Source organism: Pimephales promelas, chromosome 20 (genome assembly GCF_988280905.1).
Source record: "Pimephales promelas chromosome 20, fPimPro1.hap1.1, whole genome shotgun sequence".
In the NCBI taxonomy this organism is placed as follows: Eukaryota; Metazoa; Chordata; class Actinopteri; order Cypriniformes; family Leuciscidae; genus Pimephales; species Pimephales promelas.
Window position 1 is genome coordinate 15954496 of NC_142788.1, and position 24817 is coordinate 15979312.

The following is a 24817-nucleotide window of genomic DNA, read 5'->3' on the forward strand; positions in this document are numbered from 1 at the left end:
GTGAAGTAGGGAATAGCAAGAAAAAAAGTGTGAGTGTACGTGTGTGGACGTTTCAGAGCTTTTTAGCAGAGCTGGTAGGCATTAGTCCAGCCTTCCTCTCCCTGCATGAATACTCTTTATACTCCAATAAATATGCGCTGTCTCTGCCACACTCTCCCCCTCCACACACTCAATGTCTTTTTTTCTGCCTCTCTCACAATTTCTGGCTAATTTTTAGATCCCTCTTTCTTTCTGCCCCTCTCCCTTTCTGTACCACCCAGCTTTCTTTTATCTTCCTCCCTCTCACATCCTCTCATCCAGTGTCCTCCACTGTTAATTTCACCATCCCCCCATCCTTCTCTCCCTTCCTCCATCGATGTTCAGTGCCCCTGACTCTGACCTGCTTCCTGCTGCCCTCTTCCCCTCACTCTGCATCACGCCCTCCCTCCTTTCATCCAATCTCCATCCCTCCTTCTCCAACCGGCCTGTGCCCTCTCCTCTATATCCTATCCATCCTGTCCTCTCTCTTTTCCTCCCTCTCTCTATTTTTCCTGATGGCACTCTACTCTACTGTCTGACCCCAATTCTGCCCCCACTGTTGTTTCCCCCTACAGCCACTCACACACTTAACTCATTTCCAAGTTAGCCTGGGTGTTATTTATCGGTGGAGACAGTTTTCAAAAAATGTCATCCAGTCGTTCCAGTTGCATAGTTTGCCGGTGCTAGGCTAGCGCGAGTCAACGGTATCTGCTTGCTTGCCATTTTTTACATTTTACCCTAGAGGAACTAGTTTTTCAGCAGCGGCGTAATTTTACTTTACTCCGGTTATTAGTAACAGAAGCGTACTACAGTCGGGACTACCTGTACTATCTCTCTCTACCTCTCTCCCACTACCTCTCGCGGTTGCCTTGGTAACTTAATATCACTCCGCCGCTGTTGTAGACTGTGCTAATAAATACAAGTACCAAAGTATAACTATTGCAATGCAATGAAAGGGTAGTTTGATTTCTAACATTATTCTCTCAACAGACATTTACATCGATAGTCTGGCGTTATAATTTATTTGCTTTTGGTGTACTGTGGAGAGGGTAAAACTGCTTTTGTTTTGATAAATAACACCCAGGCTTACTTGGAAATGAGGTCCGAGTCCAAAATCCTGAACCACCCCTTTAAGTAGGAATTAAAAACTTACAGTATATGAAGAGTTCAGATGCAAAAGCCTCTAAGTGCCATTTGAAATTTTCTTCTAAAATGATCATTTTTATCAAGCTTGTATATTTAAGTTCAGTAATTTCACTTAAATGGCAATGAAGATTACCTATTAATTGTCATTTAAGTGAAATTGCTGAACTTAAATATACAAGCTTGATAAAAATTGTCATTTTAGAAGAAAATTTCAAATGGCATTTAGAGGCTTTTGCATCTGAACTCTTCATATTAACAAGCATTTATGGTGGACCAAAATTTACATTATATTATATATCAAGATTATTTTGGTTGTAAATATATTTTTAATTACATATTTGTAATAATGAAGTTACGATTTATGAGCTGTACATGTAATTTCTGAAAGGAGCGCTTATTTATTTTATTAAAATTCCCAAATAATGTATTGCATTTGTATATCTGGGTTATGTTTTTTCAAGCACAGTGTCAAAAACAGCACAGAGACCCACAGAAACATACAACCCCTCTGTGGTATGGATCTCTTCATAAACTTAATTTTTATAAGCTGGAAGGCACTGAACACACCATCAAATGCTGCCTGGTAGAATGGACTTTGTAGAGGATGTACTGTAGATCCAGACCAGCTGTCATTCGTAGAGGTTATGAATGCTTCCAGTGTAGCGCATTAGCATGCTAACATTGTTAGCATGACAGGAAGAAGCCCTGGCTGTGGGCAACATAAAAATTGTGTTTTAAAAGGATCATCTTCTAAAAAAAAAGCAATAAATAGGCTTCACACTCACAGATGAAGTCAAAAGTGTCCTCTGCAGACAGTAGCCGATAGCTGTGTTACAATTCGAAGTTAGCTATCTGCCTGGAACGGAGTTAGGATAAAGAAAATATGACCAGGTAACTGTTAATGTTGATTTCCTTTATTCAATCCTTAAAATACTTTTTCTTTCACTCCCAGTATTACTATAAGTTAAGCATTTATTGTTTTCCCACCCAAAGATTTTAAACTGCGGCAAACAAACATTTTTGTTTAAATTTGCAGTCCGTAGCTTTTTTTGAGTTAAAAATTCATTTCTGAGAAAATACATAACAAGCCAGTGTTCAAAACTACATGTTTGCCTTATCTCGATTCAAAGCAGTTAGCTGTACACACACGTCTATACACAACAGGTGTCTTGGCTTGTTGCGTGTGAGGATGTTGGATGTGGAGATTTATAGCCTTTTCTCATAGCACTTGATATAATTAAATTTATCAATTTGATGGCGAATCCAGAAAGATTCAAATGACAATCACCAGTCACAGTGACACTCGTAAAATGCAAAAGACTTTGTTCGGACTTCGGAGTGGCTGCAGAAAAAAAGAGTCTGCAACCGGCCCATGTGAAAACAACAAGGACACATATCGGAAGGACATTACATGTAGTCACGCAATGCTGATGTTGTTAACATTAACAATTTGAGATCAAAGTATAATTTGCACGTTTTTTTTTTTTTTTTTTTATGATAAGGGATTTTTAGATTTAATCAATGCGATTTACTGCAATGTCAGAACCAGAACAAAAGTAGATGTTTATTACTTGTTCAGATGACATTTTCCGGTGAAAACTATTATGTTGGTCATACTTCTGTGATTCTGAATGCCAGTATCGACACCGGCGTGGTGACTGACAGCCTCACAGTCTCCTCAAACATTGTGTTCATCCACGCTGTACCGTGTCGACGGTGTTGAAGTTCAACTCACGTAAAGTTGATAATTCCACGAATGACTGCAATTGCAGATTTCGAACAGAGATGGCGACAAAGAGGGAAAACTAAAGACTGCAGCTTTAAGGACCCCAGCATGTAGCAGCTCAACCGAATGTTTCTGGCAGAACTACCCATTTTTCTGACCAATGACTGATGGAGTGAATGTTTGGGAAATTATTGAAAATGTAAAAATTGTCATTATTTTGTGTTTTTGTGTTGCTAAATATGCTGAAATTACATGCAGAATATTATCAAACTATATGTTGTCTGAATAGTGCCGTGTGTTGTCTATTGTAAAACTAATTTTTACTGTGTATTGTGTATATTTTCAGATGATTCATCTTCTGAAAGTGGAAGTGGCAATGGGATTCACACACTGACTCCTCCATCAGTAGGTGCGGCCGGTGTGAGCGACAGTACAGGGACGGGACCTGGATCAGGCTCTTACGCCGAAGTTAACGGCAACGGTACCGCAGCTCCACTCGACTTCAGCACAACTTCCTCATCCTCATCCTCAGAGGACCAGCAACCAGTAAACCTCAGCGACAGACTGAGCCAGGCCCTGCCCAGTGCTGCCGCCATGCTGGCGACCTTTAACCCCGAGCAAGCAGAAGAGTTGCGCAGAAAATACCCCAAATCCTCAGAGCTACGCCTTGACCGAGACATCAGGGACTTTAACAACAAGGTATTACATTCATTTAGAACAAAATTTGTTTAAGGGCTGTCACAGTTTCAGTAGTCAATATCAAAAGAAGTTAAATTTCACTGCATTTTATTTAGCATCGACTTGGAACCAATGTACCTGAACTTTTGACATCATTAGTTGTCTCGATCGCATATAAACTCTCATACACATTTGTGCACTTGCTACTAATATGAAAGTAAAATAATTACTTATGTCTTTAAAACAAAAAGCATGCTGAAAATTGTCCATCGAATATTATAGGAAATCTGAATATTTTGAAAATCCTGAAGGTGAATATGGATTATTGAATTTTTAATAATGAAATTGTGCATGTAATGTTTTCATTTTAAATATTCACAGCTTATATATACAACCATGTTGAATTTCAGCCCACAAAAATGCAAGCCCTGAAAATGCAAAAGCACTAATGCAATGATTTTTTTGTTCCAATTAGTGCAATTCAACATACTTTTTTCTTTCAAAGACATAACTCATTATTTTACTTCCACGCTGTAGACTTTTCCTTCACCCTCGTTCACAACAGATTGTTATTTGTTTTGAGCGCACAATGGGAGTTGAAACAAGTCATAAAAGGCACTTGATTAAACCTAATTCATTCAGTTAGCTACTGGCAAAACAGCATTTTTCATACAGGCAGTAGCAAAGAGTTTAAACAATCTGCCGAGCAAGGCTCCGGTCTAAATAGAAACTTTCATTACATTCCTGTTTTCCATGGTCAGCTTCAGTTGCTTCCTGTCTCCCTTTTATTTTTATTGTCTTTGTAAAAAGAAGAGTGCTAACCTATCTTTTAAATGTATTGATTCATGATCTGAAATGCAGTACAAGACGCTCGATACTGAGAACGTCTGAATAACATGGTTAGACCTTGAAGACATGTTTTCATCAGCCCAATCGTCGTACTGTAGGTGGCCATGAATGGCCTCATTGGTACTAGATATCATCTTTTTTATGCATCTTTCAGTCCGTGTCCTCCTTTGAAAGCCTTTTCTGATCATGTATATGCTTTTGCAGACACAGGACTTATATTGGTTTCTTTGTGTGTTTATCTAGTCTCCTCAATACAGTTCAGGCAGCTATGATTCAATAAAAATGGAGATCTGTGCTGAAGATCTGACTGTTGGTCGGTCTCAGGCGGCTGATGATGATGACGATGACCATGATGACCACGACGACAGCGATAAGATCAATGATGTAGAAGGAGTGGATCCAGAGAGGTTGAAGGCCTTTAATGTGAGTATCAGAACATTCAGCTGATGATTTTCTACTGCATAAAAAGTAAACCATGTGGTTTCTATTTGCAAGTTAAACTGCAGTTCCTCAGTGCATGTTTTATGTGCGGTTTTCACTCATTCCTTACACTTCTTTTAAGGAATTAATTTGGCAAGCTGACCTTTTTTTCTCTCTCCGTTTAGATGTTTGTGCGTCTCTTTGTGGATGAGAACCTGGACCGTATGGTGCCAATCTCTAAACAGCCTAAAGAGAAGATCCAGGCCATTATTGAATCCTGCAGCCGTCAGTTCCCAGAGTTCCAGGAGCGTGCTCGCAAACGCATCCGCACCTACCTCAAATCCTGCCGCCGTATGAAGAAAAACGGCATGGAGGTACACACACTGCCACGTTCAGCTGCCCCTTCTGTTTTTTGGTATGGTTAGATGACTTATATCGCTCCCTGGTGGCCAACACAGTACATTGCAGATACTGAGAAATACAGTTTTGTTTAGTGGTGATGCAAAAATTTTAAATTAATAATCATTTGAATATAATTCAGTTTATTTTTTAATTGAATTAGTCCCACTTAATATTAAAAAAAAATTTAAAGCTTAAGATTACCATGTTAAAATTCAAAGAAATTTAACAGAGGAATTTAATTTGTCCAACAAAAGTTGCAGACATAATTACATAATGTATTTAAACCAATTTGTATATGTATATCTTGAAATATAGATGTTTTTAATTTTTTGATAAATTAAGTTAAAAACTGTCAAAACTATTAACAGATGTTTAATGTTTCTATACAGCAAGGCAACATGACTTGACACAAAAATGTTTTCAGATATCTGTACAAAAATAAATAAATCTATTGTGTATACACTACTATTCAAAAGTCTGTCAAAGAATCCTTAAACATTTTTAATCACAGTTTCCACAAAAATATTAAAAACAAAACAATTTTAACATGTCTAATAATAATAATAATAATGCGCACCAAATCAGCCATTTAAAATTATTTCTGAAGGATTATATGATACTGTAGACTGGCAATTTAGTTTTGCCTTCATAAGAATAAATTACATTTTAACATTTAACAGCTAGTTCAAATTGTAATAATATTTTATAATATTACTGTTTTTTCTAAATACAGCCTTGGTTAGCATAAGAGATTTTTAAAAACATTAAAAAATCTTTCCAACCCCAAATGTTTGAACAGTAGTGTATAACATATTAAACATAAAAATAGACAATTCAGAAAAATTATATATTAATTATGCTGTTTGTGTGCTAGCAGACTCGACCCACGCCACCCCACCTGACCTCAGCCATGGCTGAAAACATTCTAGCAGCTGCCTGTGAGAGCGAATCACGCAAAGCTGCAAAAAGAATGCGCTTAGATGTCTACCAGGCACACGTAAGTAGTGTCATAGAAGTGTATGTGATGCAGGTACTCTTATTTTAAATGCTGCTCTTTATTTTGAAACCAAGTTAGCCTGATATATGTCTCTTTCTCTCTCAGGAGGACTCAGTATCTCTGGAAAAGGCGGTCACTCGTGAGCCGGTCTCTCTGACCCAGTCTGCCTACTCCCTTGCTGCCTCAGCCTACTCCCAGGATCAGCTATATATCAATGGAGGCCTCAACTACAGTTACAGAGGATACGGTGGACTGTGTGCCAGCATGCAACACCCTGTGTCCCTGACAACAGCTACCGCCCAGACCAATGGTGAGAGGAAGCTGGCAGCATCCTAAAATAAGTCATTTATACCATTGATAGTCTTGAAAGTTTGTTATGGGGAGGTGTACAACATTCACATATAAATGTTAAACAACAAAACAACCCAGAAAATGTCTCCAATCTATTAGTTTCAGTCATACTTTCGATGTGTTTACAAGACTGCAAGACTAGCCTATGTAGCTAGCTAGCTAGTTTAATCTTGATTTTCTTTTATTTGCCGACTCAAGTTCTTGTTACAGTAAAACTCAGTGGACATGCTTATTCTGTGCATTTTGGGCACTTTTTGTGTGAAAATATTTATTTTTGTCCATCAGAAGTGTGCTTTCACTTTAATTGAGCGTGAGCAGTGCAGCAAAAACAGACTCGACGCTGAAACCCCCGCTTCCCTGCTGCTCACGCGCCGCTCCTGCTCGACGCTCACACGCTGCTCTTGCTCCCGGTGTGAATGCACTTATTGATTAACATGCACGCCAAAAAAAATGTGAAACGGCCATTAGATAAAGCAGAGCAATGATGCATAAATCATTGGTTCTCAAGCAGGGTGCCAGGGCCCACTAGGGGGCCATAAGCAAGCTTCCAAGGGGCAGCACCATGACTGAAATCATAATTAATAATAATAATATTTTAATTTTTTATATATAAAAACATTTTCAACTTGAATAAAAGGATTTTTTTTAAACATACAAAAACTAATGTAACTGAAATCATATTTATTTTTACCCTCAAGAACAATTGTCTTTACTGAATAACATACAGCTCTTGAAACGTCTGAAATCACAAAATGAATTATGGTTAATTTAACTATATTGATACTACCAGTTTCTATTAATAATATATTATTACAATGTCTATATGTTTAATGTATATATAATCAGTACAACCAAAAACTGTTGTAAAATCTGGAAATCAGCTATAATTAAACTGTAATTTAAACTTATTTTTTTTTTAAAAGTCAAAATTATTACAAAATTATAAAGTGACAATGTGGTTATAAATTCCCATGAAAGAGTATAGAAAGTTTGTGAAAGAGTCATTTTGAATTATTCATTAAAAGGACTGACTTTTAAGAGTCAATTGTTCATGAATCAGTATTTGTTTCACAGATTGGATTACACTGGTGATGCAGTATGTGATTGCATGCAGCACACAAGGGTGTGCCATTATTGTTCACAATTACACAATCATTTTGGACTGACTTCATTTCCTATAGGACTGCAGATTAGAGGAGAGTAAAAGATCAATCCTGGGATTTTAAGAATTGATATTGAGGTCATTCAAATGCAGTTGAGATTAATCATAAAATCAATATCTGCATCCTCCCCCAAGAGCTGCCATGTCTGTGTTCTTATTATGTTCATAATTATATTTTTACTCTCTCCGTTAAGGGCCTACTGATCTCAGCATGAAGTCTCTGGCATCGAATTCGTCCTCGTCAAGCTCTAGTAGTCTCGGCAGGAATGGAGGAGGGGGCGGGGCTTCAGCTCAGCTCAGCCATACAGAGGTAGCGGCAGTGCGTCAGCTGATCGCGGGATACCGTGAGTCTGCGGCCTTCCTGCTACGATCGGCAGATGAGCTGGAGAACCTCATACTACAACAGAACTGAAGCGATCTTCAATGCTCTCTCTCTGTCTACATACATCTCTATAACATGCTGTGTCCCTCACATGAACATCATCATCATTGTCAGAGGTTTTCTGCTCACCAAGGAAAGCCATCTGGCTCTAAAACTTTTAGAAGAGAGAGAAAATACAGCTTCATCAAGCTTTTGCTTTCATATAGCTTCAGTGAGAACGACTGACATATGAAGAGGACAAACACGGAGATGGATCTCTGAAGGACACTGCAGTGCTGAAGCGGACGGTTCCATGTGTCCTCCGCATACTGCTCCTGCATTTCATGCCTTCTCCACGACCTCCCTCTGTTCATTCTGCCTTCATGCCCCTCTGAGAGCCATTGATTTCTGATTTTCTTTGTTTTAGCTACTTCAAAAGAGGAATTGCGGCACGCCAATCCTCCAGACAGCACTAACTAAATGAAGACACTGTTGATTTGGAGGTGCAATGGAAAAAAGAAGAGAAAAAGAGCAAGAAGAAAACTTAGAAACCTTTGTATTTGCTGTAAATAAGCACTCGCTGTGTTCTGAAGCACTTTTCCATTCGTTCTGACCTCTGAATCATTAATTTATGCATTTAGATATGCAGGTGGAAGCTCACCTGGAAATACCTCAGCCTGTCTGTCCTTCTCTCTCTCTCTCCCAGCGTCCCCCTCTGTATGTGGGAGAAGAAAATTATCACCTGTCCATCCTCCACTTCACGGTCCACTTATTTGGGCATCGAAAGTGGAGAGTGGGAGTGAATTTATTTCTGTAATTGAAGTGCAGATTTTCTTTTCCAAATCCTTCAAATGTGTTGTATATATTTCCCGATCCATTTCAAGGTATTGATCGCAAAAAAATACACTGGACTTGTTTTGAGACTGGAGCGATGCATTTTGAACCCTTCGGTTTCACAGATGCCAACTCTCTTCGGGTCCTCCGTACGCGTCACCTCCTGTTCTCCTCTTCTTTATGTGTCCTTCCATTTCTCCTTACGTCCTCTGCTCCTCCAGCTTATTATTCTACTTTGGAGGGAGATGGAGAGGAAGGATCCGGGATGGAAGCTGTTAGTCTTTTATCTGTTGACTTTTCTTAATGGCCATTAATCCACTCTGCTGCTATGGACTCCAACGTAACGCCACAGACCTGAAACCTCAAGCCTCCCAAACACAACCACAGCACCTCAAGGTGAAAAAAACAAGGCAAAAAAAAAAAACAGAAATGTTTTGCATTCTGGTCGACAGTGTTTGATCTGATACTGAGGGCTGCTTGTATTTGCTTTTGTTTGATTTGTTCTAAAAGTGCGGTGTGTGCTTAAATCTCGAGATCAACTGGGATCAAATCATTGGCACAAGAGCTTGGCGCGCACACACACACACCAACACGCATACGACACGAACACACATGCTAAAGGGTCTTTAGAGAACTGAATATCCAGCAGGAGAGGTTTAAAAATGTGTAGTTAGCGAGGTTGATTTGGTTAGGGAGTGACTGACAGTAGTGTCACTGTAATTTGCTCCATTTTGCACACAGAGGCAGTGCTAATCTATGATTGAGGAGCTCTGCGGCTCCATGATGCACTGCTAGTGGGGGATGGAGAAAGAAAATCGCAATGCAGAAGATAATCAAATGCATTTCTAGCCCTAAAGGAGACAGACTAATACAGAGAGGCTACCATGACCCCCCGCTGAGAAGCCTTCAGAATCTTTACATACTTGATCACATGACCGGGAGCTACATATGATTGAAAGCCATGATGATGAGCGAGTGTGACCAGAGACCACACTGCTCTCATAAGACATTCGTGTGCAATTTTTACACCCCCGTTCAAAGCGCAACAGTACAAATTCTTCTTATTGTAAACCTCTATTTATGGTAGACCTTCACGGTCCAGCCTCCTACTGCGATATTCATTTGGTAATTAGAATATTGCTATAGATGTGAAGACATATCTATAGAATTGTCAGTGCGAGGCCTCTCCTCACTGTGCGTGATCTTTCTATTTAACCTTGCTCTCGTCGTAAAGGGTCCTTGACCTCTTGTCATCTCTGACTGCCTTCACTATTTCTTTTACTTCATTTCTGGAAAGAGCGTGTTAAGGACATGTTTTAAAGGGTATAATACATTTTGCTTCACTCCCAGATAAAAATAAATAGAACAAGAAATTTAATTTTGCATTAAGAAAATGACCTACGTTGTGAGTCAAGCAAGCACATTTTCCACCCAAATTCTCATTAACTTAATGCATCATAATTTTTTTTCATTTATTACAGTATAAAAAGTTACTGTAAAAATACTGTAATACATTTTTTAATAATTTGACAAATAAAAAGGGAGTACAAATATTACTAAGATGTTTAAATACTTTATAATTTCAATAAAGCAGAATAAGTTACATTTGTAAAAAAAAATGCATTACACTAATGAGAATTGTGGAGAAATATGCTTAAAAGCATAGTTCACTTAAAATTTAAAATGCTGTCATTTACTCAACCTCTAGTTGTTTCAAACCTGTCAGTATTTATTTATTTGGCTGAAGGCAAAGGAAGATGTTTTGAAGAATGTCGGTCACCCGACAGTGGATGGACCCCATTGACTTCCATAGTAGGAAAAGAAAATACTATGGACGTCAATGGGGTCCATCCACTGTCACATTTTTCAAAATATCTTCCTTTGCCTTCAGCCAAATAAAGAAACACTGACAGGTTTGAAACAACAGAATTTTTCATTTTGAAGTGAACTATTGGGGGGGGTTAGACTGCACCAACAATAGTTTTAACAATTTCTTATTTTATTATTTTGATTTTTGAAGTGAAATTCAACCATAGACATGCTTCTCACAAATTTGACCTGCACATTCAAGAGGATGTTTTAGGGAATCCTCATGGTGAAATGTGCTGTTTCTATTCACCTCTCTCTCTCTCAGCTGCTTTTCTTTTCTATGTCATTCTTGTCATGTCCGCTGTAGACACAGATGGTGAGAGGTCAGGTAATAGCTGCTGTCTCCATCATCTGTCTTTCTCTCGTTGAGGACTGATATGGGTCCCACTGCCGTCAAACACTCAACCTCACATGCTCTTCTGTGGATTTATAAAAACATACCATGGAAATGGGGCTGCTAACAGCATCTGTGTAGAGAAGCCGAAAAAAAGCGAAGCGTTCATCTGTTCGTATGGTGTTTCTTCTCTCCAGTTCACTCAAGGACAGCAACTGAAAAACAAACAGTAAAACGAGGCAAACGACAATCTTGAAAAAAAGAAAAGAAAAAAAAAGGTGTAACTAGTTCACGGTTTTGTTTCCATGCTCTGTGTTCTGTGTGTGGTTGTACAGTGCAGTGTGTCCCGGGAGAGTGAGGGGTATTTTAGCCATAATCAGAACATCTCTCACTCTCAGATCCAAGTTCTCACGCTAGCCGCTGAGGACTCGTAGTGGCCCACTGTCGAAAACCTTTATATCTGATTCCTATTTTTTTTATAATTATCTCAATTACTATTATTTTGTAATTCTTTTTGTATCGCAAGTGGTCTTTTCAGAAACTGTTTTGTACCGACATCACATGTGAAGTTTGTCCTGTATGCCTATACATTCCAAACAAGGATGTCAACATGCCAAGCAGCCAGCCAAACCACGGTCACATCGGATTGCAGATACACACACCGAGGGCGAACTCAATCCTACGCCGCACGGGCTTTAAAATTGAAGTAATAGACATTAGCAAGCGTATTAGTTATGTTGAGAGCCTGGTGCCTGATTCCTCTCACGCCACAAACCCCAAAGAACTATGATCTCAGTACTGTATGACCCAAGTTTTCTGATTAGTTACTGCGCCGTGCCTTCAAAGGGGCTTAACAGAACTGATTGTCATGTATGTCCCTTTATTAACTATTAGAAAACCCATTCAGCTCTCCGGATTTGCTGTCATATGGTACTACAGAACTTTTTTTTTTTTTTTTTTTAAATCAGCACCGCAATCTACTGTGATGTTATGTAAGTAAACAGCCCACCTGTCATTTTTTAGGCATCACTCACAAACACACGGATGGTCCTATACGGGTTCAGGCTTTGCATTCAGGTGTGACGCTGGTTATGGTTGCTGCTAAACTACACACACAAAAAAAAAATGCTCTGGTTTGATCAGATATATAGCTCTGGAAAAAAAAAAGAAGAAAGAAAAGAAAAGAACTTGACTTTTATTTTTCTACAGTGGTGTACAGCTGCATTCAAATTCATGTGGTTCCCAGTTTTAGTCTGATCTCTTTAATAATTTGTTGGTGTTTTGGATCTGCATCCTGTCTCAGTTTCCTCCTGATTTCTCCTGTCTAAGGTGCTGCTGATGTCAGCTCTGATTTTCATATGTACCTAATACCAATGTGAAACTGTCTATTCCCTTCTCATTTTGGACTCAGTGGAGGTGTGATGTTTACATGTACAGATATTTGAGATTTTCTCCCTTTTTTATTGTTCTCTCCTTTTTTTTTAAATCAAATGCTTTCCTTTTCTTTTCAGGCATTGTTTCATTTGATCATCTTTAGTGAAGGGAAATGGGACTTGCAGCAATTTTCATGAGTGTTTTTGTCTGGGAGACCCCCATCACTGACCCCAATCACTTTCTGCTGTCAACCGATACACAAAATGAAGAAGGCTTGTTGTAAATGAATCTTTTCCTCTGGCCATTAGGGAGGGACAACACATCCGGCTGTTTCCTTAATGATTAAAAGCCATTATCGCACCCTTCGTCGGGTGCAGACGTCAAGTATTACAGTACAAGAACAGCAGAGTGAAAACCTCAGGTAAATGATTGCTGTTTTATAGTTGAAAAAAAGTCTTATCGGCGACCCATTTCCCACTTTAATACCATAATATATATTAAATAAATCTTTTTTTTTATATTTATTGTGTTAAATATATATATAACAGTGAATACTTTTTTCAGTAAATGTGGCTAAATATTTTAATTCTTTAGAAAGTGTTGATGCATACATATGTGAAGAAACTGAAAGATTGAATGAAAATGAAAAAAAAAAATCAATTTCTGTTGTTTAATGCAAAACAGCATGGGCGGCTCCTAACATATCACTTTCATTAATGAAAACCAATGATTTGAGATAAAGCTTTCTCCAGTGGGATGTCACTGCTAAAATGTCACTGACATGACATTGTGACTTTTTTTTTTCTCTCCCAAGCTGTACGTCACAAAGCTAATTATACTAATAAAACAGTGTGCTATATATCAAATCCAGTAGCTGTATTTCTTTTCTTCCCCCTAATGAAATATTTTGAATCGGCATCAATGCATTTGTCTGCGTTTGTGTGTGGGTCAGGTTTTGCTAAGTAAAAACTGAAACTGCTTAAATTGGTCCTCATGAGAATGCTCCCTCCCCCATCATCATCCAAGACAATATTTGAATAAGCTATTTCCTCTGGTGCTTAGATGTCAGTTTGTTTATTAGTATTTTTTTTTAATATAGATTTTAATTTAGTTTAGAATTTAATTTAGTTCACCCAAAAATTAAAATTCTGTGAGCATTTAATCACCCTCATCTCATGTCGTTTCAAACCCATTAGACTTTAGGTCATGCCCCTCCATTGACACCTGCAATACCACTTTGATGGTTCAAAAAGTTTATGATGACAAAGAGATCGTAAAACTAATCCATATGAATTGAGCAGTCCAAAATGTTATGACGAGACACGATTGCTTTATATGATGAACAGATAATTTAGGCCTTTATTCGCATATAAATATTCACCAACTCGCACATCAGCTGTGGTAAACGGAAATTCAAGCATGTTCAAGCATGACGTAATAGAACCAATGAGGTTTATCCTCGTGTTACGCAGCACGCTTGAGCTTCTGCAAGAGGTAGGCTGTTCTTGCACGTCACGCAGGTTCGGTTTAGCTTGTGTTTATTTGCTGATCAATGTTTAAATGTGAATAAAAGACTAAATCAAATCTGTTATATAAAAGCGATCGGGTCACTTCAGAAAATTTGAATTAAACCGCTTGATTCATATGGATTTACAAGCGGAAACAATGTAGCCTATCACACACTTGAGTCGCGGCGTTGCGCGCACAACTGACAAAATATAAACTGTATAAAGAAACTGATGCCAGAAAAATTGCTTTCCTAATGCACATTTTCATAACAGAACTGTATTCAGTAATCTCCTCCCTCTAATTTTTTTGTGATGGTAACGTTAAGTGAGTGAATTACTATGTAATTTTTTTTTTTACCTCAGGCTATTTTGTACAGTAGGCATATTATGCGTTCATACCCAGATAATCTAGATGACTACTTTTAAATGACAGAAACCTGGAAGTATGCGGAACATATTTCAGGGCAGAATACTAAAAACAACAACAACAAACCCTACCATTAACCCTAATTGCCCAAAATAAAACAAGTTTCCATTATTTACCACCGACGATACAAACATCCATGACGTCGCCGTGTGTGGGCGGACCTATTTGCGCCATTGGATTAAATAATTAGGCTACATAATAATTTTAAAAAATGTTCATTAAAAGTCATCTAAATTGAAAGTCGCCCATCCTGTAGGCTATAATAATAGACGCGGTCATATGTGTTTGTGTGTCTTAAAAAATAATAGAATAGGCCTGTTATTTTCCAACTAGCAAAACGTTTGATGCATGTGCATGCAAATGAGTGTCACAAGAGGGACGCGTTTTAATAAGCGCAAAAAAGCAGAAAAGTCGGAGATGTTAAGAGTAGGCCAATACGTTTAACGATTAAAGGCGAATCTAAAAATAAATGGTTTACTGCTTCCAGATCCGAGTGTGCGCTTGCCTAGTGAACAGATGATCGCACGACAGGAGACAAGGGTCTTGCAGCCAAGTTTACACACTGCGAAGCGTTTTGCTCCGGAGCGTAGAGAGGCACAAATGCTGTGGCGCACTGCAACACAGAAGATCGAGGGACGCCATGGATAAATAGAGCTTAGATTTAGATGAAAAGAGGATGTTCTACGAGGTACTTCAACCACAATATCGTCTCCTCGTTTTAATGTCTCATTGAACCATCCAACATGTCTTTTCCGCATGCCTTTGTGATCCATCCCGAAACAAAACCGGTTTCACCTGATCCTCCGCTATGATCGCGGCCAGTTCGTTATCTCAACAAAGGCGATCCCGGTATAGAATCGCTACGGACGGTCTGTCGCCATCTCTAAGGGACCCGCACGTCTCTTTTATTTTCAATTTCAACCGCTTCGCTTGGTGGACAGCTTCCAAATATTCTAGCTACCCTGGAGTCCGTAGAAGGAAAGGGCTGGGATGGAGAAGTGTTGTCGCAGCTGCATGCCATGCCTGAAGAGGTTATGGGACTGGATATGGCCCGAAATGTACTATCCGAACATCGCTCGTCCTGCCGAGATCCGCACCGTCTCAGGTGATATCCGGGTCCCGGCTCCTAAGAAGAAGCCCACGCAGCTGTACGCGGCTCTGTTCGACTTTGTAGCCCGCAGTGAGGAAGAGCTGACGGTGAAAGAAGGGGACAAACTCTCTGTCATAGAAAAGAGGGGAGATTATGTGTTTGCCAAGAAGCTGACGGGATCCCTGCAGTCCGGGCTGGTCCCTGCTAATTATGTGGCCCTTGTACAGGATGAATTCGCTAACTACAAGTAAGTCCTGAGATTGATAATCAATAGACTTAATCCTACCACCTATAATAAAGATGAGATGTTTTATTTCAATTACAATATTCATTATATTTTATTGAAAATTAGCACTCTGTCATACACTAGAAGCTAGTCGTGCACTTTTTTTTCTTCCGAAAGTTGAATGAAGACCTTGACACTTTCTACTATAGCCTACACGTGTCACTTGAACTTTCCAATAAGCCTCCTGTGGTTTTCATACTGAACTAATATTTCTACCACTACACATCATATTTTAGATATATATATATATTTCATATTTTTGTTTCATTTAGTCATTACACCATTAAGGCTTGAAACTTAAGTCACAACAAAATAATGGAGTGTCTTACTAAATTTTACTTGTTTTGTTTTGTTTTAAAGAACATATTTGCAATCAGCCAGACGAGGCAAGTGGTGCTACTATGGATCCAGAGAGAACAGAATAGTCATTAGAATAGAATAGAATTCATTCATGTCCATTATGTCACCAAAACCTCTAGTGTTTTCCTAATTGATTAATTTTCCTAATTTTGCTGACGGCACTAGACTAGTTGCTGTAAATTTTAAAGATTTGCCAGGCGTTGAATTGTCTTAAAATGTTGAATTCTTTTTGAGTAGAAAACTATTGTATATTTCACTCTGTAATAATAAGGTCAATAGGTCAAAATTAGCAGTGCCCTATAGTCTGAGCTCAGCCAAGGAAGGTTCATATGCATGCACTGTCTCGTTTCATTCACAATGGCCTTTATCATTGTCCGTGTGAACAATGAGCTGTCCTCTGTTGTCTTTTATTTACGCTGTCGTTAGCTACTATTTGGTTGCTGTTATAATGGGGTCAGTCAATTGTCCTCACTATAAAGACCTGTTAAATAGTGTTGACAGGTAACAGGGTTGTGATGTAAGAGTTGTGTGCTAGTGCACCTGTCAGAGTTTCACTGAAACTGAAGGCCCATGGGATTGTGTTAAACAAGCATGTGCACCTGCCGCACCCATATTTAACATGGAAACACTTTGAATGACGCCACAGTGTTTACTGTGAGAAGCTGAATGTGGTTAATGTGGGCAAAATATGAGCCGTTTCTTTCCCTCAATTGAACAAATATGAGCTGATAAAGGGCATTAAGTGTTACAGTGTAAAAACTATAAATAAAATGGTTCTAAACATCCTGTATATTAGACATATGATATGGGTTTTATATGTTCTTGGTGTAGGCAACAATTACAGTATATTGTCAGAGTGTTTCTACACAATTCATAACATTTATGGAATATATTTTGAACATCTTTGTTGCATTCATTTATAAAAATAAATGTCAGATTTGTATTTTCATACAACAGTATCAAGTTTGATGACTATTATAGATGTTTGGAGTGAGTAGTAGCATTTTATGGTACATTACCCATATTGCACACATTGCATGCTGACATAATTACAGTAGGAAATACAGTAAGTATGTGTGAGCAAGTAACTACAATAACCTACATTCCTAATTCAACCTTGATGGCAAAATAAAGGTGGAGTATTAAACATACTAATATTATTATAATCTTATAGTTCAAATATATTAGATAAAAATTGTACATGCAGATATATTGTATATATTCATTGCTTTTTTGAATAAAACTATTGTGAATGTGACTATTTAAATATGCAAACTATTTTCAGTATTATTGTAAAATGTGTGCTGGACATAGTCTTGATAGGCTATGAGTATAAGCATGTAGTCGTTCATTCATTGAGGTACTAAGCTATGCTGTGTGTGTGTCTGCTTTACAGGTGGTACTATGGGAATATAAACAGACAAAAGGCTGAGAAACTGCTTTTGGCTTCTCAGAATAAAACGGGTTCCTTTCTGGTGAGGATCAGTGAGAGCCACAGCGATGAATATACTATCTCAGGTTAGTTCCTTTATTCCTTCTCCCTCTCTCGCACACACTCTTTCGATTGAATGCCTGGAGACCTACAGTACTGCCTGTCCGTTTTTCTCTCATACATCATTTCCCTTCTCATCTTTCTTGTCTCATCTCCCCATTTTCTGTCTGATCTGCATGACAACAGCCTCCACTTCATCAATCTTATTATTTTCTGCATAAGATATCCATTCTCTGCTTATCCCCTCTCTATCTCTCCTCTTTCTCGCTCTCTCTGTTTCTTTCTTCCCCACAGCTTGTAACACCATATTGGTCATCCATGTACAACAGACTAAGCATTTTTCTGTCTCCTCTGGAGAGTAGCGGGTGTGTTCTACCCTCGTAATATTCTGTTTAAGGTCTCAAAAACCCCAAGGCCATTTTAATAGTGAAATGTATGCGTAGTAGCAGTTTTATACTTAATCCTTTTTGACTAATCTAGTTCAAATTGATTATGCACAGTATTTCCAATTCGATAACATGCTTCCAAAGTCCTACACTAAAAATATTAGTTTACATATAATTAGGTCTCAGATATAGAATATAAATATATGCAATGAATTATTTATATCGTTATTCAAAAAAATTGTTTCCAGTCACATTTCTGAAAATGTGTTTATAATTATAATATTATATAACAAACGCAGTCTGATTAAAGCAGCCGATTGCTGAGATTAATTAAATGAGTATCATTTTGAATGGGAAAGGGAAGATAAGAGATTTTTATGCTATATTACATTTCTAAATGATTATTTTGTACGTAGATCATTGGAGCTTCTGCGACCATATAAGCAGTCAATCTAAAAAAAAATACAAAAATATATTGTGTCTACGAATAAAAATGTTTATGTTGAAAAATCCTTATTTTATTCTTTGCTTCACAGCCAGAAGTGAAAATAGTGTCTTCCATTTTCGTATTCATCGCTCTGCTATTGGTGCCTACTTTGTGTCCGACAAGATCTCTTTTGGCACTCTGGATGAGCTCATCAGATACTACCAGCACAACTCCAAAAGTCTGGGATGTCCCTTAGACCAGCCGTGCGTACAGCAAGTATGACACTCTTGATATTTAATATACACACATTCACACACGACTTCTTAACTTTAGACAACACTTTTTGCTCTCATGTCGCAAATTCTTATTAATAGGCGTTCCATTGGCATTCATGGGTATCAGTTCTGCATTATAGATCTAATTAGCCATATAGAGAAATGGTCTGTTTCTAGAGAAGTGGCCCTTGATCTGCCTGGAGTGGTTTTTTTGGGTTTCTAATCTCTGCTTCATCTTAACAAGCAGCACAGATGACAGACAACCTGATATAGGGGAGAGATTCTAGGAAAATATCTCTTGTAACCTTTGTTGCGTGTGTGTCCACATGCAGAGGGAGTTGTTTGACATGGAGCCATGGGAGCGGCCGAGGGAGGAGTTTCAGTTACTCAAGAAGCTGGGGGAAGGCCATTTTGGAGAAGTCTGGGAAGCTGTTTGGACTACAGAGAAGAAGAAAGTGGCCATCAAAATGCTTAAACAAGGTGTGACATCATATGAGATGGGATGTTTTCACATGCGATAAACCAAGTAATACCACAAAACATCACACAATTTGTTAAATCAATATCTAAAACTGATGTTTTTGGTGTCGTTTTCGCCACCAAAATTGTCATTCTGGGGTGCGTTTCCCGAATGCATCGTTAGCCAACTATGGTCGCAAGTTCCGTTGTTATCAGCATAGTTCAACGATTCGGTGTTTCCCGAAACCATCGTTCCAACGAACATTCGCAAACAGCATCGCAAAGTTGGGTGGTTTGAACGACAGCTCTCGACCTGTGGTTAGAAGCATCGTTTCTATATTGCAACACATTTGGAGGAAATAAATCATTATCTTGAGCATAATGAGCAAGCTGACATTCAGTACAACCAGTGTCTTTTATTTAGAAAACTTACAAATGGAATTTACGTCTTTTAGTTTGTCAAGAGATTTGAAGTAACGTGTTTGAAAAGTGAGCATGTGCGAACGCGCTCCACTATGTAAGACCGAGCCAAATATTGAGTCTGGTAATAAAGCAAAACAACTGAGAACAATTAGAAGTAGTCCTCAGATGTGTCTGTAATTTATATAAAACAAATCTAGCGTTAATTGGATCTCAAACAGTTTCATTAAAAGCAGTTATTACTCCACCACGTGCGAAACCAACGTGGTTGAACGATACTTTGCGACAGTGGGTTTCGGGAAACAGTCATGACTAGCTAGTTGATTTTTCCAACGATGCATCGTACTATGGTAGTGAAGCAGTGAACTACGTCGTTGTACGGGAAACGCACCCCTGGATGATAATTAACTCCTTTGTAAGGGGATATTACAAAATTGAGGACTTTTAGAAAAAACAGAAAACAAAGGATTTTTTCTTAAAACATTTTGATTAGTGGAAAAAATCAAAACATCCACAAGTTTAAAGTATACTTCAGCTGTCTGCATTTCCACAACAGAAATGTCCACATGACTTATTTTTTTGACCAATCAGAGCAGAGTAGACCAATCACAACAGACTGAGCCATCTGACCAGTCAGAGCAGAGTAGGCTCTTGAAAATGAGGGGTTTAGAAAGATCGAATCGTTAATTGAACCGTTTCAGATACTGTGAGCAAAGAGGTGCTGCAACGTACATACAGTATATTATAAGAAAATGAAAGTGTTTTTTAACCTTGGATACATGTAAACCTGTTGTAGGAAACCCCCAAAATATGATCAGAAGCCTTTAAAATCGCATAATAGGGACTTTAATTGGGATGTTGTGATAAAGGAAACCTAACAAATATGATTTCCATTCTTAAAGTTAAATATTTTATGCAATTATATAAAGACATGAAGATAAATGTAAAAGCTTAACTAGAATGAGCCCAAATTGCAATTTTCTCATATAGTGAAATCTAAGCATAGGAGAGTTACGTAATGTTGTTGTGTAAGAACAGTTTGAATGTTGTTTGGGGATTTCAAACTTGCCCACAGATGATTTTCATTTAAATTATTTAGATTTGTTTCAATTTCAAAACATTATCCGTCATTTGGATTTGGATCAAACCCTGAGAAAAGGATCATTGTCTGTACCCAAATGGTTTTTAATACAAATATAAATGGATAAATGTGATTTTGGATGTGTTTTTTGTGTGCGTGTGTGTGTTCTAACGTTTGTTCTCTTACTCTGCCCTGTAGAGGACACAAAGGTGGATGAGTTTGTGAAGGAGGTTCACGCACTGAAGAACCTGCACCATCCGAAGCTCATTCAGCTGTTGGCTCTCTGCACACGAGGAGAGCCTGTCTACATCGTCACAGAGCTCATGACTAAAGGAAGTCTCAAATCATACCTTTCTTGTAAGTGTCACTACACTCTATTTCCCTGCTCACTACATTCACTGCACCTGCATGTGTATCTATGAATGATGTATTATAAACCACACAAAATTACTTGGTTTTTCTTGCTTTGCATTTGTTTTTCTCTTATCAGACAATCACGTCTGTGCTCATAAACATTTATGGCATTATCTGACCACATAGTTTTAGTTACAGTTCAAAAGTACATGAAGTCATTAAAGGAGTAGTTCACTTTTAAAAAAAACTTTTGCTAATAATTTACTAACCCCCATTTCATCCAAGATATCCATGTCATTTTTCTTCAGTCGAAAAGAAATTAAGGTTTTTGATGTAAACTTTCCAGGATTTTTCTCCATATAATGAACTTTATTGATAACCAAACGGTTCAAGGTCCAAAAGACAGTTTCAGTGCAAACTGCAAACTGTTCAAAGGGCTTTAAACGATTCCAGACGATGAATAAGGGTCTTATCAAGCAAAACGATCACTCATTTAAAAAAAAAAAAGGGTAACTAAAGGGTTTAAAGGGTAACTAAACCCCTGGTCAGAGCCTGACTCCACCCACTGGCAATATTTGAAAATGCTGAAAAAGTGGGCTGACCCAGCGGGGATGGAGGGGACGAAATAGATGCTAAAACACTCTATCCTGATCGTTTTCAGTACTCACAATTTCAATTCCTGACTCCCTACAGTGGTTTTGACGACACAAGATGTTTTTTATACTGCCAAGGGTGTAGCTCGCGTGGTGAGCTGAAACCTGCGTACGTCACGAAGTGCGGAACATCCAATAGGAAAATTCAACTGGAGTAGCCACCGTTCAACCTGAAGAGGGCAGCACTAAGACGTTTTTACACCATATATTTTAGAAATGGAACATTTTATAAACAAATGTCAAAAAAGTTACTCGAATCAATGACTGGTATTAATAAAGATCCATTCTTACAGATCATTAACTAAAAAAAGTTGGTTTAGTGTTTAGTTACTCAATAAGCTCAAATGCTCGCCTTGCTCTGTTCTGTGTGACTCTCCTGCTCGAACTCGTTCATCAAAATGAATCACAGAACAGAGCAAGGCGAGCATTTGTGCTTATAAAACTTAACTTTTTTTTTTTAAATGACTGATCGTTTCACTTGATAAGACCCTTATTCATCGTCTGGAATCGTTTAAAGCCCTTTGAACAGTTTGCAGTTTGCACTGAAACTGTCTTTTGGACCTTGAACCGTTTGGTTCCCATTGAAGTCCATTATATGGAGAAAAATCCTGGAATGTTTTCATCAAAAACCTTAATTTCTTTTCGACTTAAGAAAGAATGACATGGACATCTTGGATGACATGGGGGTAAGTAAATTATCAGCAAAAGTGTACTCCTTTAAACACAAAAGTATATCCATGAACCTTTATTCTGTAAGTTCTTAAAGTAAAATGAATTATTTTTGTATTAATGCATCTTTCCTTGAACTGAGATTATAATGATTTGACTGAAAGTTGAATTGAAAATTCAGATTGGCTTTCAATTAGTTTCCTTCCCCTTTTGGTTTAACAACTCGAGCTGCATGAAATGCACAAAATGAAATCCAAAGCAGGGTATTATCATTTACTAAAACTAAAATATATAAAATAAATTACAAATATTTATTGAAAAACTTTTAGTTAGAAGTGCTGCCTTTGCAAAAAAACCTAAATAAGTTTTAGTTTGATTTTTAACTGGAAATAAAAAAAATAGCCATATTATAAAAAAACAAACAAATAAAATGACTAAGGCTCATAACAAAATTGTAAAAAAAGAAACTAAAATTAACATAACTAAACATTTAAAAATAAAAGCTAATTCAATAAATAAAACTAAAATGCATCTTGACTTTGTACAAAGAGTCACATGATCACATGTCACTTAGTAAAACATATTTGATTAGTGGCCTAGAAAATTTATTTTATATCAATAAACATTTTTCCAGTTTATTTCCAGATATAAAATATTTAGAATCCCACATTTTCAATATGGTCTCAGACATGTTGCCCTGTCCATTTCTTCCTGTAGCGCCAGAGGGTCAGGTGTTGACCTCCGCTCACCTGATCTACATGGCTAGTCAGATAGCAGAAGGAATGGCGTACCTGGAAGATCGACACATTGTCCACAGAGACTTAGCAGCTCGAAACATCCTGGTTGGTGAAGACCTGGTGTGTAAAGTAGCTGACTTTGGTCTGGCCCGCATCATCAAGGTAACGGTTGGATGTCAAAGATGCTGCTGGAAATACGCTTGTTGGAAATAAAGTTGTTTCTGCTTAGTGTGTAATTCTGCGTTTGTGTGCAGGATAGTGTGTATACAGCAAGCAGAAACACCAAGATTCCTGTGAGGTGGACGGCTCCAGAAGCTGCACTCTACCAGCGTTTCTCCGTCAAATCTGACGTCTGGTCCTTTGGAGTGCTGCTGTACGAGATGATGTCACGTGGAAAGATGCCGTATGATGGTATGGGTCTGTGTTACAGAAACACTAAATGCCTTCCTTTTTTTTTTTTTTATACACTACCCGTCAAAAGCTTGTGGTCTCTTATGCTCACCATTCATCAGGATTATTTGATGAATAGAAAGTTTTGCAACATTATAAATCTCATTACTGTCACTTTTGATCAATTTAATGTCTTTAAAAACGTACGGACCCCACACTTTTGAACGGTCTTTCCACAGGGAAGAATAATAAGGAGGTGTTGGAGATCCTGTCGTCGGGTTACAGGTTACCGTGTCCAAATCGCTGCCCCCCAAACATCTACCGCATTATGATGGAATGCTGGCACGCGGAGGCTTCCAAGCGGCCCTCGTTCCACGCCCTTCACAGTCAGCTGGACAATATCTACTCCAGACTCTACTTCAAAACCATTGAGGTGTAGAACCGGTGGACTGAAAACGGAGGATCCTGTGGGACGGAAAGATTTGCATGCACATTGGACTTTTGGATTGCTTATGTTAATGAAGTTGTGTGCAATAATTAATGCTTGTTAAAGGACTTTTTAAAAAGATTCCATGAGAGTTGAGGAAAGGAGCGGAAATTGTAAAAGAGGAAATGTGCATCATCTTAATCTGAAGGGGCCAGATTATCTGTAGCTTGTCATCGCGACTCCTGATCACCAGTTGATCACTGTTATGCACCCTTATAATATGCATCATTTGCCCTGCACTTAAGTTTATTTTGCACTATAGTTGATCTGGCCCATTCAGTTTAGCAGTAGGAACAGGCGATTATTTAATCTGATGTTTTCAGATCAGAGTTTATGTTTACAAAAGATTCACCTGCCAGTGTACGGACAGGTGCCGGGACGGTGAAAACTACAGCTGTTAAGTTATAACTGTTGAGTGTCTTTAGCCTTTGTGAAAGACAGGCTGCACAAATAACTGTTTTCTACCAGGTACACGATCGTGTAACTATACTGTGGTGAACACAGGAGCCATATGACAAAAACTACCTGGGTAGGTTTCCTCATGATCGGTTTCGTAGAAATCACATCCATGTCAAAAGTCTGTTGTCTTCCAATGGATTATTCTTAAAATAACTCTTGTAAATAAAGTATTTTTTCAGTATACATGTTTCTGCAGTTTCTTGGTCATTTGTTTGCTTGTAACCCGACTTTGAGATTGACCAGAAATTTTCAAGCATGCTGGTAAGCCTGTAAAGCAATTGACCTCAAACAATAAAGATTGCCTGTTTAGCCTACTGTGCTTGTGTCATTGTCGTC

At 38.2% G+C, this 24817-nt stretch overlaps 2 protein-coding genes across 3 annotated transcripts in view; both read left to right on the forward strand.

The window, feature by feature from the left end:
• Positions 1-13387, forward strand: part of nol4lb (nucleolar protein 4-like b) — a 105928-nt gene extending 92541 nt beyond the window's left edge. The window contains exons 6-11 of one of the 2 annotated variants that reach the window (XM_089124534.1): positions 3237-3589; positions 4661-4840; positions 5023-5211; positions 6114-6236; positions 6342-6546; positions 7944-13387. In XM_089124534.1, the coding sequence (XP_088980660.1) occupies positions 3237-3589; positions 4661-4840; positions 5023-5211; positions 6114-6236; positions 6342-6546; positions 7944-8161 (1268 nt within the window). In that variant the 3' untranslated portion in view covers positions 8162-13387. The remainder of the gene's footprint in view (positions 1-3236; positions 3590-4660; positions 4841-5022; positions 5212-6113; positions 6237-6341; positions 6547-7943) is intronic. The other variant, XM_089124535.1, reaches the window with a different exon arrangement.
• A 1290-nt stretch (positions 13388-14677) lies between these two features.
• Positions 14678-24664, forward strand: srms (src-related kinase lacking C-terminal regulatory tyrosine and N-terminal myristylation sites). The gene is made up of 8 exons (XM_039653076.2): positions 14678-15793; positions 17589-17710; positions 18607-18773; positions 19105-19252; positions 20931-21089; positions 23126-23307; positions 23400-23556; positions 23775-24664. The coding sequence occupies exons 1-8, from the start codon at positions 15447-15449 to the stop codon at positions 23972-23974; spliced, it is 1482 nt and encodes a 493-aa protein (XP_039509010.1). The 5' UTR covers positions 14678-15446; the 3' UTR covers positions 23975-24664.
• Positions 24665-24817: the final 153 nt, after the last annotated feature.